General features: G+C 40.5%; 1 protein-coding gene across 1 annotated transcript in view; it reads right to left on the reverse strand.

Annotated features, from left to right (window-relative positions):
• Positions 1 to 942: 942 nt before the first annotated feature.
• The window catches only part of akap13 (A-kinase anchoring protein 13), a 150,219-nt gene continuing 135,842 nt past the window's right edge, over positions 943 to 15,319 (reverse strand). The window contains exons 31-40 of the mRNA XM_016670010.1: positions 14,720 to 14,802; positions 14,413 to 14,601; positions 11,223 to 11,369; positions 9,222 to 9,295; positions 8,604 to 8,648; positions 7,069 to 7,119; positions 5,655 to 5,927; positions 4,617 to 4,796; positions 3,323 to 3,623; positions 943 to 1,422 (exon numbers count right to left, since the gene is read on the reverse strand). Coding sequence (XP_016525496.1) covers positions 1,370 to 1,422; positions 3,323 to 3,623; positions 4,617 to 4,796; positions 5,655 to 5,927; positions 7,069 to 7,119; positions 8,604 to 8,648; positions 9,222 to 9,295; positions 11,223 to 11,369; positions 14,413 to 14,601; positions 14,720 to 14,802 — 1,396 coding nt within the window. The 3' untranslated portion in view covers positions 943 to 1,369. The remainder of the gene's footprint in view (positions 1,423 to 3,322; positions 3,624 to 4,616; positions 4,797 to 5,654; positions 5,928 to 7,068; positions 7,120 to 8,603; positions 8,649 to 9,221; positions 9,296 to 11,222; positions 11,370 to 14,412; positions 14,602 to 14,719; positions 14,803 to 15,319) is intronic.

Below are 15,319 nucleotides of genomic sequence, written 5' to 3' on the forward strand. Positions count from 1 at the left end.
AGCCGTTTGACACGGAGAGATAGCGCGCGTCTCGATCCTTTCATTACAGCGGAGTCTTAAGAGTTTCACTCCAAAATGGAGACATACCCAATTTAAATAAATTACAACCTCATCAGGAACCGCGATGGACGCCGTAAAGCCGCCGTGGATTACTTAACTCGCCGTTCGCCGCGTCCGTTTAGCTTACAATCTGGCGGCAGCAAAAAAAAAAAAAAAAAAAAAAAGAAAGTGGTTGTAATGTGGATTTGTTAGGAGTGAAACACAGAAGCAGCAGCTCCTTGTGATAAAAAGATAAGGTTGCCAGGACAACACACGAGGCCCTTCAGTGCTTTTTTTTCAGTCGTCGATTAACCGCAAACGAAAGTGATCAGTGTCGAGAACGCTAATCTGTTCCTGCGCCGCAAAAACACAAAATCTTACCAAGTTACTTTGGTCTAGTTTTTAGTGGAAATATCTTAGTACACATGAAACAAGACTAAACTAACTTACAAGTAACTTGTAAGTTAAATAAACTTGTTCCAAGTTTATTTAACTTGGAACAAGATGTGTTTCCCATGTTATAAGTGAAATAACCTGATAGTGGAACCGGCACTTTTTTCATCAATATTAAGGAATAGATGACTTAATACAAGCTCTTATATCTTGCTCTTCATGAGTTAGTTTTGTCTTATTTCGATCGTACTAAGATATTAGTACTAGAAACTAGACTTAAAAAAAAGTATTTTTGATCTAGTTTGCGTTTGGATTGACTAGGCGTTTGTGTGCATGCTGGAAAAAAAAAAGGGGTCTAGCTTGTGGAGACAACAGAATAAAATCAGTGGTTTTCACTTTAAATTAAAAGTAGGGATGCACTGATCAATTGGTCAGAGTTGTGGCAATTGTCCCATGTTCTTTTGATTGACTCTGATTGGTGATGTCAAATCCCCAGTTTTTCCTTTTTTTCTTAAACATAAATTCCTCAATTCCATAAAAACTAAGTTTCTCTATCAGGCCTTTAAATGTCTCTCCCAGTTTGGTGCAATATACAGTGAAGTCCCGATGAATAAAGCTGGAACATGTGCTCTGACACATAATGTCATTTCTCTATCAGATTCAAACTGCAGCACATTTTTTTAATTTTTTTTTTCCTGTGTGTGTTTTTATTACTTCTTCAATCGCTTACATTCCATAAAGAATCTGGGAATGAGCCGAACATAAGAAGTGGTACCAGCCTCGGAAAAACAAAAAACAAAAAGGCTTCTTGGTTGCACCTCTAAACGAAAATCCAAACGGAGGGGCAGTCTGTGCTACATGTCGTACTGAGAAAGTGCGCAGGGACACGTCGACTCCGGGCTGTCGAGAGCGACGATGGAGCCGCCGCCGCAGAGTCTTAGCAGAAGAAGATCTCTCCGTCCATGGGGGGCTCGGGAACATGCTGAGGGTCTGAGGGGAGGAGAAGACAGGAGTCAGTGTCGGGATCTGTCACACAGAGCCATTAAAGGAGAGTCAACAGGCTGCCTGAGGGAGCTGCCTAATGTGCTGCATGTTCATTTCACAGCCATCATCTCCAAACGTATTTGTGTTTCTCTCATGTCTCGCTGCTTTTAATACCAAGTCATTTTTTTCTTTACTCCTCTCTCTGCTGCATCTGTCTGATCTGTAAACACAAGAAGGATCTTGAATATAGGATGGGAAAGAAAAAAAAAAGGAAAAGAGTGCTGCAACTCCGCCCCTCCCTTCCTGAAATGTAGGACAGCTGAATAATTTACTCTCCAAACTAATTTACTCCTGCAACAAATGTGCGTGTCGCCTTGGCGACCCGTGCGAAATACTAATCGGGTCTCTGTGAAAACAGGGAGGCAAGAAAAGAAAGAAAAAGAAGAGAAAAGAAGGTGTTGTCTTATCAGACGCTGATGGAGTTGAAACCCAGAAGCTTCCAGTGATAAATGTCTGTGTAGTTCACGAGACGGATGAAGCAGCCTCTCTGGTGTGAGCGCTGACGAAGCTTTTCTTTGATCTGGGTACTCAAATCTCCCGCTTATCCTCTTCTGGAGGATGAAACGAGTCAAAGGAGCAGCCACAGTCCTGATTCTGATCACAACTGTTCGCAGGCGGCTGAAACAGAGGATGGAGCGACGGGGCTACATGTGAACCAGGTCGACACGGAGGAGCTTCATGAGTTCATTCAGTACAACGTCCAACTTAGGTTGAGTTCAGCGAGTAAATTACTCTAAAAACAAATGAGAGAAATGGTTTCAAAATGTGGCTTTTATTTCATCCGTCCCTTCTGTGAGTCGTATGATGGAGTATTAAGGCCAGCCTGCGACAATTTTTAATCAATTATGACAATAATCATATTAGCAGGAGAAAGATGCAAAATTACCAGAATAAACATATTAAAATCACGAGAAAAAAGTTTCTTCAATAAGAAAAAGCTTCCAGAGCCATCAAGATCAGTTTGTGGTTCTTTCTTCAAAACATACAGCTTTTAAAGTTTATAATTCTGTTACTGGTAATAATCTGATGCTGATGGGTAAAACATATTAAATATTTCTATAAAGTCTGTAAAACTCGTACCAAATCATAACTTCATCTTCAACTTTCCTCAACTGAATTTTTCTTATTTTTTATGTAAGAGTATGTAAAGAAAACTACAACTTTATTCTGGTAACATTATGAGTTTATTCTTGTATTATTTTGACTCTGTTATCGTATTTCTGTAATTTTATGACTTTATTCTCATGATTAAATAAAAAAAAAAGATATCTTAGCCTGGTCTTAATACTTTGAAATAAAAGCTGTAAAAGACGCTCGTCAAACAAGATGGCCGCCCTGGGCGCGCTCACATCACTCTGAACTATGCAAACTACGGGAAAAACCCCCAAAATTTCCAAAAAAATAGATATTCAAAAAACAAAAATTCAATCAACCAATAAAATCGATTCATCGCCCAGAGCTGGTTTTCACATATTTTCACTAAGAGAGCTAATAGATTTGACTATATAGTGATATGTGCAGAATAAAGACACAATCTTTATTCTCTAAAGTAGTTATCTGAGCTAGAAATGGAGTGCTACTTCCAACCATGTTTAAAGTTTTGGCTTTCCATGGAAAGTTGTTGGGAATGCATAAAAACTGCAAAAGAAAAAAAGAAAAAGGAAACCTTGAAACTTTGCGCCCCTAAAATACATCCAACACATCTGCCATCCATCCTAAACACGAGTCTTATTTTCCTTCTGCATCTCCATGTGCCCCCCCGGCTCCTCCACCCACGGTAAAACACTCCACTTCAACTCGCTGTAAGACGCTCAATAATTCATCGGAATCCATCGGCATTCCCTACCTGCCGCCTGTGCGCTGCCACCTTTGCTCTTCTTCTTCTTCTTCCCGTCTTTGTTCTTGGTCTTGGCCAGCTGCAGGAAGCCCTTGGAGATCTGGCTGTTGGTCTCGGAGCTCTTGAGGCTGCCGGAGGACGACGAGGTGAACGGGTTCAGGCCCTTCCTGCTGGCCTTGGAGCGCTGGGGCTGCAGCCTGGGCAGGGTGGAGGACGAAGACGAGGAGGAGGAGAGCTCCAGGGGGTCCAGCTCCAGGGACTGGGAGCTGCCCAGGAACAGGGATTCGTCGGACGTCGTGGAGGGAGTCCTCTGGAGGCACGGGAGGGAAACGTGAGCCGGTGCCAACATCAGCGCAACTCAGGAGTTCATTTACAGCAAGAAACAGGAGCTTGTTTTAGGTCAATAATTCCCTAATGTTGATAAATTCAGTAAAATATTAAAGTATTGGTTAATAAGACATTATATTCATCTTATAAGCACCAATCCACTTTTCTCACTTCCATTACCGAAATGTGAGGGTTAGTATCTCAGTTTTTTGTTTTGTTTTTTTTTTTAAACACAGACAAGAATTTACTGAATTACAAATTTATTTGATGACTCTGCACCAGTACAGCTAAAATACACCAACAGCTTCAAAAGCTGGTCAAACATGTATAAATAACTTTAATTTGTCCAGTCAGTGCTATTAAAACAGAAAAACAAAACAGAAACTGACAAAAACAATAGGTTGATGACCTTGGTCAAATGTGTAGAAACAAACTGCAACAAATCTTCTTTCAAATGGCTCAGAAAGTGTTTCTAAATTTGATATAAAATAAATAATAAAGCATGACATCACTCAGAGCACAAAGTGTAGAATTAGACTGAAAAGATCTGCCATTACGCACACCGTCACAGATACCTGATCTAGAATTCTTTTCAATATCGGAACAATACTGATATCAGTATCAGATCGGTGCGTCTCTAGTTAGAAGTGAAATAATCTACCTGTGGAACTAGCAGCTTTTCAACAATATCAAGAAATTATTGACTTAAAATAAGCTCCTGCATCTCGCTGGAGAGTTACTTGTAAGTTAATTTTGTCTTCTTGCATCAAAAATACTTGCTAAGATTTAATGTGTTTTGAAGATTTAATGTTAATTAAAGGTGAGAATAATGTTCGACTCGGAGTGAGAGGAAAAGCTGATCCGTTTGGATAAAACCATGTTTATCCCCCTTTAAGACGGAGAGACTCCGAGCCTCAGCTCCACCTGCATGACTCAGGTCGTCATATTTCCCTGACATCCGTCCCCCCCGACTCACCTCAGTCACCCGCAGCTCTTCCATCCTGTGGATCTGCCGCTGCACAGCCTCCCTCTCCTTCTCCAGCTTCCTCTGGGCGTCTCTCAGCCTCTCCAGGTCTCTCTGGTACTCTTCCTTCTTGCTCTGCAGCTCCTTCCTCTCCTCCTCGAGCTGCTTGTGCCGCTTCTGCACCTCCTCCTCCTGCAGTGGTTGGGAGGCAGAGGGATCACTTTGATGAAACGCCACCACTCACAGAAGCCCATGTTTATTTATCCGATTTGTGGTAAAGACGTGAATGCGATTCTTGGAAAGCTTTTAAAAACACGCTACGGGTTTTGAAGGTCGATAAATGTGAAGCTTTGAAGAACATAATGTGTCCTGTGATTTGTCTAAGCGCTGATTTCACTCGATTACACCTCAAGAAAGCTCAACCTTAGGAGGAGAAAGATCCTAAGATTTAATTAAGGTTTTTACCCCCTCAAATTTTGTCAGATTATCAGTCTAAAAATTAACTACACACAGTGCATGGAAAACACATTCATACTCTATAAACTTTGTCATCTTAAAATAAGCCTCAGTCGTTGAGTATTTTATAGGGTTGCACCGACTGCAGTTTTTCGGCCGATCACCGATGTTTAAAGAGGACCTATTATGACAAATTGGCCATTTGTCATAATAGGTCCAGTTGTACATTTGTGTTGTTAATGTACAACTTTTCAGATGTACATTAACAACAAAGCTTCACAGGATGTGGTTAAGGTGAAAGCCACATCATTTCACCTTAACCACATCCCATAAACACAAACAATCACTTCAATCTGCATCTCACATCAAGCTGGAAGTACTTTGAACTGCCTCGGTGCTGAAACGTGCCATACAAATAAACTCGATTGACTGATTATTTGACTTTTCAAGCAACTAAGGAAATGTGTGAAGAGAACTAGAGTTTCTACTTTATAGCACGATGTGGAAGTTCTGAACTCCAGCATGAAGCGATCCCCACTCCTGGAAAACTTGGAGCCTGACGTGGAAAAGGAAGGCGGTGGAAGCAGGTCTCACCTGCAGGTGCACCGTGGACTCTCTGTCGGAGAGCTGCTGCTCCCTCAGCTCCCACTCCCTCTCCCTCCTCCGCTTCTCCTCGGCCAGAGAGGCCTGCTGCCTCTGCAGGGAGGCCAGCTCTTGCCGCTGCTTCTCCAGGCTGCGCTGCTTCTCCTGCTCGATCAGCGAGCTGGGCCGCGACGACTGGCGCGACAGCGACGAGCACGAGGAGGAGCGCTCGCTCAGGGCCTGCCGCTGGTCCTCGATGTAGCTGTCCTGCTGGACCACCACCGCCTGCCGCCGGCAAAGAGCACATCAGACCCACAAACTCTTTGGATTTTAAGATGATGGGGATTATTTGTTTGTTTTTGTTTTTGTTTTTACCATTACATTGCAAAATCTGAATTTTACCAAGTAGCTTTCTGGTCTAGTTTCCAGTGTAAATGTCTCAGTAGTAAGTAAAACAAAACCAACAGACAAGTAACTTTTCAGCAAGATATAGGAGCTTGTTTTGATTTGGTAGTCTTTACCATTTTGATGAAAAAGACAAAGATATTTCAAGTTATAATATGGGAAAAATGTTTTGTTCCATTGGCAAATTATTTCACTCATAACTAGTACTTTTTCTTAATCAGTTTTAAGGAACTGATTCACTTTTTTCACTTTCAATACCAATATCAAAATCTGAGGTTTAGTAATGGCCGATACCGATCTGAAACAAAAAACAATGCTGCACTGATTTAAAATGTTTCTTTTTTTTTTTTTTTTTACATTTTGTTTAACACACAGGCATAAATGTACTAAATTACAAATGTATTTGATAATTCTACACCAGTGCAGCACACCTAAATACACCAAAAAGCTCAACAAGTTTAGTCAAACGTGTAAAAAAACAGATCTTTAATTTGTTCATTAAGTGCAAATAGGAGCATAACAGCCAATGTGAAATAAATAATAAAGAAAGTGAAACTGACAAACAATAGATTGGTCCAACATGGAAAAAATAAACTGCAACAAATCTTCTTTAAAATGGCTCAGAAAGTGTAGTTACATTCCAAATATAACGTTAAATAAGTAATAAAGCATAAAGTCACTTAGAGTAAAAAGCTTAGAAATAGACTGACTAGATCGGACACACTGTCAACGATACCAATCTAGAGTTTTTCCCAGTATCAGTACCAGTATAATACAGATATTATTATCAGATCGGTGCATTTCTAGTAATTATTGAATTAAAACAAGCTCCTATGTCTTGCTGAAAGGTTACTTTTGAGTTAGTTTTGCCTTATTTCATGTCTACTAAGATATTTGTTGATCTGCACACAGAAAGATAAACTTTCCAGATGTACATCAACAACACAAAGCTTCACAATGTTTCATCTTCTGAGTTCTGATCTGCAGCGAGCGGATGCAGGCTGGAGGAGAGGCGGCGTACCTGCAGAGTGCTGAGCAGGAGATGCAGGTTGGAGACGCTGTGCAGGACCTGCTGTGGGAAACAGTGAAAACAACGAGCGTCATACAACCTGCATTCATTCTGCTGTTATCATCTTGCTTGGTGTTAAACTGCTTAAAGTGCCTTTTCTCCCCTTCCGTTCCATTTTTCTTGGTCTTAACACACACAAACCAGCTAAAACGACTTAAAGTTTTTGTTTGCAACCTGGCAAAATGTGAAAGAGTTCAAGCAGCATGAATAGGCTCTGTCCTGCAGCGTTTATGGAAGCCGGGCTTCATGCAAGCGTGTTCCAGACGTGACATTTTTCTTCTTTTTAAAACAGTCTAAATAGGACCAGGCCGCTGACCTTTACTCTGCTGAGTGTTTACAAGCATACAAATACGACTTATGTGATGTTAGTAGCAGCTGAGGAAGTGAACCCTCTGAAACTGGAGGTGAAATCTGAGGCACACAGCGGCCTCATGTCAAGGTGGGCATTTATCGTGTCACTTATCTGTTTTAGTGAAAAATATCTTATTGTGATAAAAACTTTGATTTATTGTTGTCATAATGAATCTCAATTCTTGATGTTAAGTTACAAGACCCAGCACGATCAGAAGTTTTATTTTTTGCTATTTTTTCCACTTTTTGTTCCATAAGACTGTAATAAAGATCAGTAAATAAAATAAAATAAAATAAAATAAATAATTTAATTTAGTTTGTTTACACAGCAAAAACAACATCTTGCCAAGTACTTTTTGGTCTGGTTTCTAATGCAAATATCTTAGTACACTTGAAATCAGAAAAAACTAACTTAAAAGCAATGTTTAAGCAAAATACATTAGCTTTTTTTAAGTCAGTAATTCCTTAATACTGATGAACATCAATATTACATAAAAGTTAAAAATCAATACACGTAAAACAAGCAACTATTTTTATGTATACTGTTTTGTTTAAAGTGTGCTAAGATATTTGCAGTAAAAACTAGACCAAAAACACTTTGTAAGATTTTCCATTTTTGCAGTGTAGTGATAAAAATCACATTTATTTATTTATTTATTTATTTATTTAAGTGGCATCACAAAGACGGCTTTTTCAGATGAGAATATTTGTATTTATGGCGATATGAATGCTGCGCCATGCAGTCACCATCCTGCAAAACTATTTATTATTACTTTTTTTTGTTCGTTTTGTTTTATTGCAATCCTTACTGTTATCACAATAGTACCGCAAAATATCACCTCATCCCAGATTTAGTGTCACAAACTGCTCTGGATATTATTTCTGGTGTAAACCTCACTTTTTTAAAAACATTTCCCTTTCTCTCTCTTTTTTAAAAAAAAAATGTACTTCATCTTTTATTTAGCAAGGCACTTGCATTTCCGTCTTTTTGTTCATTACTTCCAAAGAGCACTTTGTGCAACAGCCAAAAGCTGCTGCAACATCACGCATGGGCTGGGCTGCGGCAACAACAGTTGTTTTGACCGTTTCCATGCCGACGTCTCGTAGCGAGCCCGGAGACAGGAAGGCTTTCTTACCTCACTGTTCCTCTTCAGCAGCTGCAGCAGGTTGGCGTTTCCTCCCTGCACGCAAAAAAACGAGAACTCAGACTGATTGATGTCGCAGGCATGCAGATTATTAATGTGCAGCTTTTCTTTTTTAAGTTTAAATTTTCACTTTGATTTCTACCTCCATGCATAGTTTCCAAAAAGGGCTCATCTGCTTTTGTAATTATTATTATTACTTTTTCATAATAATAATAATAATAATAATAATAATAATAATTACAATATTATTATGAAGAATCTGTAATTATTATTACAGATTCATAAAACCTCCCGACAATCATTACATGCAGAAAAAACTGCATCCGTGACACAACAATGCCAGCAGCAATGGAATAAATGGAGGTTAATTTGTTTTTTTGTTTGTTTTGTTTTTCTTTCTTCTTCCCCGCCACTGCCGGATAGATATCCAGCTGATGGTCGTCAGTGGCAACAAGACCTGGCAGGAAGAGTCAAGAGGCTAATCCTGCAGTGGGGGGGGGAGTGCTGGGTGGGCAGCAACATTTATCTAAATGCTGTTGCTGATGTAGGAGGACACATGGCCTCAGGCTGCGTGTGAGTCAGGAAGAAGTCGGATGCTGAGATGCAGACCTTCTTCAAAACGCTGTCCGACTCCGTCCTGCGCAGGTCTCCCACCGCGTCCTCGCTCTCGTCTCTGTCTCCACCTGGTGAGACGGGGAAACAAACAAGACAGAGCATGTTTTTAAAAAATAAAAGTAAAAAAAAAAAGTTCATTCAATACATTTATCTTGTGTCAGGAATCGTCGGAGTAGGGTTATGGATGTGATCGCATTTTAAAGATGACAAGTTGTTCTTTTGCTCCTTTTTACACTTGTAGACAGGCAATATGTTAGTATAGCAATAAAAGATTTATGATGTTTAGGCTTTCTTTTTCAAAAAGCAGATGTGCCGAGTTTACCTGTAAGGTAGCTCTCTAAATATCAACCGTCTTTTCCATAAATGGAAATCAAATCCGTCTACACCTGATCCGTCTACACCTGATCCGTAAGAGAAAACCGTCTCATCTTTGGAACGTAGCGTTGAAGTTTGGAGGAGGTTCAAGTGAGATGTTTTACCTGCTCACGACGACAAGTTGGTGTGTCTATTTTACAACCAAAACACTGTGTGTAGCACAAAGCTAACACAATCTATGACGATGTGTTAGGGACATTGTAGACAGAAAAAAACTGAGTAAATTTCTGTCAAAAAAAACAACCAAAAATTAACTTTTTAGGCTAATTTCGGAAATTTTCTAGACAAAAGAAAAAAATTCTGATAATTAGTGATTAATCTCAAAAATTTGCATTTTTTTTTTGCCAAAAACGTACTCCTCCTGTTTTTTTTTTAATTTCTACAATGGCCCTAATATGTAGTTGTAGTACTCGTCTACATGACAGTAATTTTTGAAAAAGAAGTTGCCACTGCTCATTCTAATCTAATAAACCATTAATTGACAATTAAAAAGTGGCCTAGTCGAAAACAAGACCTAGTGCAAATAAAATTTTTTGGCACAACCTCAAAACTGCTGTTAACAGATGTTTTCTAGGCCATCTGACGCAGAAACATTTTTGTAGAACAATAGACAAAAACCTGTCTGTTGTTTGGGAAACCAGTAGAAACAAACCTACAAGGATTTGCAGCTCAACACATAAAATGTTCTTGTTTTGGAAAAACTTGTCTCCTTTTTATTTTTATGTCAACTAAATTCAATTTGTGTTGCAACATAAGGAGAGACTCTGTGACTTTAATCAACAGCTCGCATAGGAAGCAACAACAGAAAATTAAACGTTACGCAACTTTGGTGTTGACATCATATTTTTCAGAGAATCACAAAAGACTGTTAGTCAGTAAAAATAACTCGTTTCTTTACTCAACTTTATTCCGCCATGCGCATCTACCGAACAGCCAGACAGAAGAGCAAAAGAAGAAGCACACGAACCAATAACACATGCTCCTGGCATAACAGTGCCCCTAGTGGGTGGACATGTAATACAAATAAAAACAAGGAGTAACAAAGACTACAAGGAATTTTAAAAAAACATGAAGGATTCAAGCATTTAGTTTCTCAGCAGCAGTAGTAAAAACATACTAAGGTCCGTATTTTTATGGGCAGAGTCATATTTATCTAATTTGCTCTGCGACTCCACCGTCCACTGAAATTGGAACATTTACAACCATTTTCGATTTCCGTCATAGTGCAGCTATTTTATTCTGCGGTTCGATCTTCTCCCTCTCCGCTCCCACAAATTCCGTCAGTAATACCAAATCCCATCTAATGTAGCCATCCTCGTTTGACTGAGGACGCAGAAGCAGAACCCCAGACCAGCTCAACGTGACGCGCTGCAAACCGCTTTCAAGCCCGGTCGGTGGAGAGGCGTCGCTTCAGGCCGCGCCTCCCTCAGGAAACCCCAGCCGCTTCTATAACACCTCGTCAACTGCACTGAACAGGTGCATCATGGGAAGCATCAGGTGCTGTGTCACCTCCAACTCGGTCAATTGAATGTGGAATTTTACAGCAGGATTGGGACTTTTTTTTTTTTTTTTTGGTGCATTTCCCAGCAATCTAACCCAACGTCAGAAGGCGGGGCTTACTCTTGCCGCCGTGCATCTGGTGACTGTCGAAGCCTCCGAACGTCTCGGCCCGACGGGGCAGGCACACGGGCCCGGCGGCTCCTCCCTCGTGCACGCTGGCCATCGCTCCCCCCAGGCTGCCATTCACCAGCGCCTGCAATGTCTCCACTGTTTACACACACACACACACACACACACACACACACACACACACACACACACACAGGCAGACATTAATGTGCAGGTCGGTAAGTGGATTATCCCGGCTAACTGTGTTACAGCTCAGTTCTGCACCCAAGAATCCAGCCAGGCACTCCTGGCTCCCGTTGCCAAGCAACAACCACCAACCTGTTTGATCCACAGAGCTGCTTCACTGAAACTTTCAATATATTTGCGATGCGAAAATGATTTGATCTCTGGACGAAAACAAAAAAATAAAAAAGGAGCATGTGCAAGAGACCGCAGGGATGAAAACAGGAGAAATAAAGAAAAGCAGAAATGCAGGCGTGTAAAAAATGCAACACTGAAATGTCATCAAGCTGTGAGTCGTTGCCAAAGCTGCAAGCTGGAAAACATTTTCTTGGTGTTCTAACCAATTTCAGGTTTGGTTTGGAGTTTTCTTCGCCTTAAGCAGTGTTATTTCCCAATCTGCACTGCAAAAACACAAAATCTTACCAAGTATTTTTGTCTAGCTTCAAGTGCAGATATCTTATTAAACTTGAAGTAGGACAAAGCTATCTTAAAACTAACTTGTCAGCAAGATAAATAAGCTTGTTTCTCAGACAGAAAAAACCTGTCAAAAAAAAAACAAACTGTGGAACATTACTGTATTTATATTCAAGAATTAGTGACTTAAAACAAGCTTCTTCATCTTAAAGAAAGGTTACTTTTAAGTGAGTTTTGTCTTAACTCAAGTGTTCTAACATATTTGAAAGATTCTTGGTAAGATTGTGTTTTTGCATTAACTCAGTTTGAAACGTGAATAAACACCAGAAACCTTTAGGAAAGTGATACTGTGGGAGTGCTGCAACAGAAAAGCCACAAATCTGACGTAAACGTCTCATTATCTTTCTTAATAAATAAATTAAGACTCTTTATATATAATTTTTAAACGTTGTACATTCCTTATTATTTTAAATAAGTAAACCTGTTACCATCACTCCTAACTTTTCTGAAAACAAGCAGAGCGGATTTTGCCTTCAGAAAACATGCAGCCGTTCTACAGCTGAGTCTTCCCCAGATAAAGCAAACCTAATGGGGCAGAGAATATGACGCGCGTCTCCGTCTTTCTCCGCATTTCCATCTCTTTGTCACAACTTTACAGTTCAGCGTCTCAGAGTTCTGTGCTTTCTTCACGTGCAAATCTGACGAATGACGGGGGCCGGCAAACGCGTAAAATGCAGTCGGAACACGGCTGCCGAACTCATCCCGGCTCCTTTCAGTGTTGTCGGCGCATTCTTTTGAAAAGACGCCTTCCCAGAACAACGGACATCTCTCGCCCTCCGCTCCCTCTCTCTTTCTGTGTTTCTCTGTGGTTCTGATGAAACCGAGACAATTAACTCAGAAACAGGATGTGCAATTATCTGAAGGATTCTCGTGGATAAGCGGGCTTATTTAGGGTGCCGGGCAAAAGTATCCGTACACCTTGGACCTCTTCAAATCCTGTGACGTTAGCAAATAAAAGAGAAGAAAATGATACCTGACTTTAATTCCCTCCCCCTCCTCAAAAAATTATATTTGTTCATTTTTATTTAGCCCATTTACTCCAATATGCCTTTAAAAATCGGCTGTTCAGTAAATAATCAGCTTCGTGTTTTGTTGAATTTCATTTAAATTTCCTGAACTGATTCTGCTGTGATTCGGCCAGAAGCAAACAGCTGGATGCGTTTTTGTCACATGCGCCTATAATTTAACTTTTTGCTCCACATAAAGATTGCTGCGTATGATGGAAAACACAGCACATGACCATAAACACTTTAAACAAACCCAATAAAGAATCTCTGAGAAGAATTTAACATAAACACATTTACAGAAAACCTCCTTCCAATCTGCCAGAGGCTTTTCTCTCTAGTTGTGCGAGACTTGGCAGCTAAAGGTGATTCTGTGAAGAACTGACTCAGGGGAATTGAATGCAAACACACACACCAGCGTTTCAGATTTTTATCAGGAATATTGGAACCTCTGTGTTGTATTTCATCCAGTTGAAAACTGTGCACTACTTTAAAATCCAACTAAAGTACTGTGAAGTAAAGTGACAAAAAAAAAAAGAAAAAGTCCACACAGCATTACTAGAAAAAGTGAAAGTGTTGAGCACAACGGCAAACTTTTGATCTAGATTTAGCAAGCAGAGGCCAAACAAACACTTGGCTGCAGATTCAGAATGAGTCGGAGTTCCTGACAGATGTTAGAGCCGGAGCTGGAGAATCCGGCAAATCGCAAATGAGGACGACTTTACAGAGAACTCAGGCTACGTTCATACAGCAGGTCTTGATGTTCCAATTCTGATTTTTTTTTTTTTTTTTTGCATTGTTCATTCTACTTATTAAAGCCAGACTTTTATTTGAATGGTTAACAACCCCAAAGCAACCCCCGCTTGCACAGAAGAAGAACGTTGACGTAACACAGCGGCGCTCTGTTTGCGGAAGTAATAGCAGACTGAGCCGTTTATGGATGAATTTTAATGTTCATTCAGCAAACCGACAAGATCATAACAAGATGAAGGAAGCAAACTGAACTCTCAGCTAAAAACAATAATATTTTGTGGAGCATTCACTGCAACTTCTGTAGAAGTAGAAATATGCTTGGATGTGTAGTCAGAACCAAGAGAGTTGGGGTTGTGATGTGATCTTGTGATTCAGTGACAAACGTCTTTCATAAGTTCATAATTATGAACTCATGAGCAAATAAAACGGAAATAAAGCAGGTTTGGGTCACATTCAGCTCCTGCATGAACGTAGCCTGAAATAGATCACGAGATACACAGAGACACATAAACACGTGAAAATAGTGGAAGATTATCAAAATAAAAAAAAAAAACACCCTACAAAACCCTCCAGTCTAAATTTAATAACGTTGCTCATCTACAAGAAAACCCAAGGGCTGGGAGCCGAGCTTGTCCGTCTCCCTTTCGCGGCATTCGCGTCTGCGCTGCTTCAGAACCGAGAACATCAAATGAAAGAAACCTCCAATCTTTACTTCCTCTCCGCCTCACCTTCCTGCAGGGCGTCTTTCATGATGGACGCCCCCTGAGGCGGCTCCTGGCTGCAGGCTGACCGGAAGAAAGGCTCGACCTGCCTGCAGGCCTCCTCGCCGGGGCTCAAGCCCTCCCACATCTCCCTGAAGAGCCGCACCTTCTCCTCCAGCAGAGACATAATCTCCGTATCTTTCTGCTTCAACATATCTGCCCGGCGGAAACAGACAAAGAGTGTTTGAAGGTGGAAGTGGGGGAGGAAAGAAAAAAAAGAAATAAAGCATTTTTCCTTTTACAAAGGAAGAACATCTGATGTGTCTCTCCTCACCTCTCATCTCTTTGGCTTTGCTCTCTAATTGTCTTTTGTCGTCTTCCGTCTCACTGGGGATCCCCTCGTCCTCGTCTTTCTCCCTGTGTGGACACAGAAAGTAAAAAAAAAAAAAAAAGATTAAAATCCGAAAAAGGTCACTTGTTTAATTATTATTTATTTAATGTGAAGGTGAAATTTCAGGTAAGACAATCAAATATAGGCAAACTTCCTGTTAAACGACAGACACCCGTTAAAAACAGAAGTAAAACCCGCCGACTTCACCTCAGAGAAATTACTTAATAACTTCCTCTCATTTACGACATTTTCCAAACTTCTTTTCCTCCCACGGAGGATTTACCAAAAAAAAAAAAAAAAAAGCTCCAGCCTTATCTCGTGGAGAGCCCATTCATATGCATAACTCAGAGAGAAGACGGGCGCGCTCATCGAGTTTTGTTCTCATCTCCTGCCAATGGCTTGATTTCAGTTTTGTATTCCGACAGAAGTCGGGACCGGGAGGGGAGTGAGACGGAGTGCTAAATCTCTTCCTTCTTCTCCCCTCGTCCCTTCGCCCCCCAGCCGCCCACCACTGGCTGCATTCGAATAATCCTCTGCTTATAA

The sequence above is a fragment of the Poecilia formosa genome, unplaced genomic scaffold, assembly GCF_000485575.1.
Source record: "Poecilia formosa unplaced genomic scaffold, Poecilia_formosa-5.1.2 Scaffold29, whole genome shotgun sequence".
NCBI classification, from domain to species: Eukaryota; Metazoa; Chordata; class Actinopteri; order Cyprinodontiformes; family Poeciliidae; genus Poecilia; species Poecilia formosa.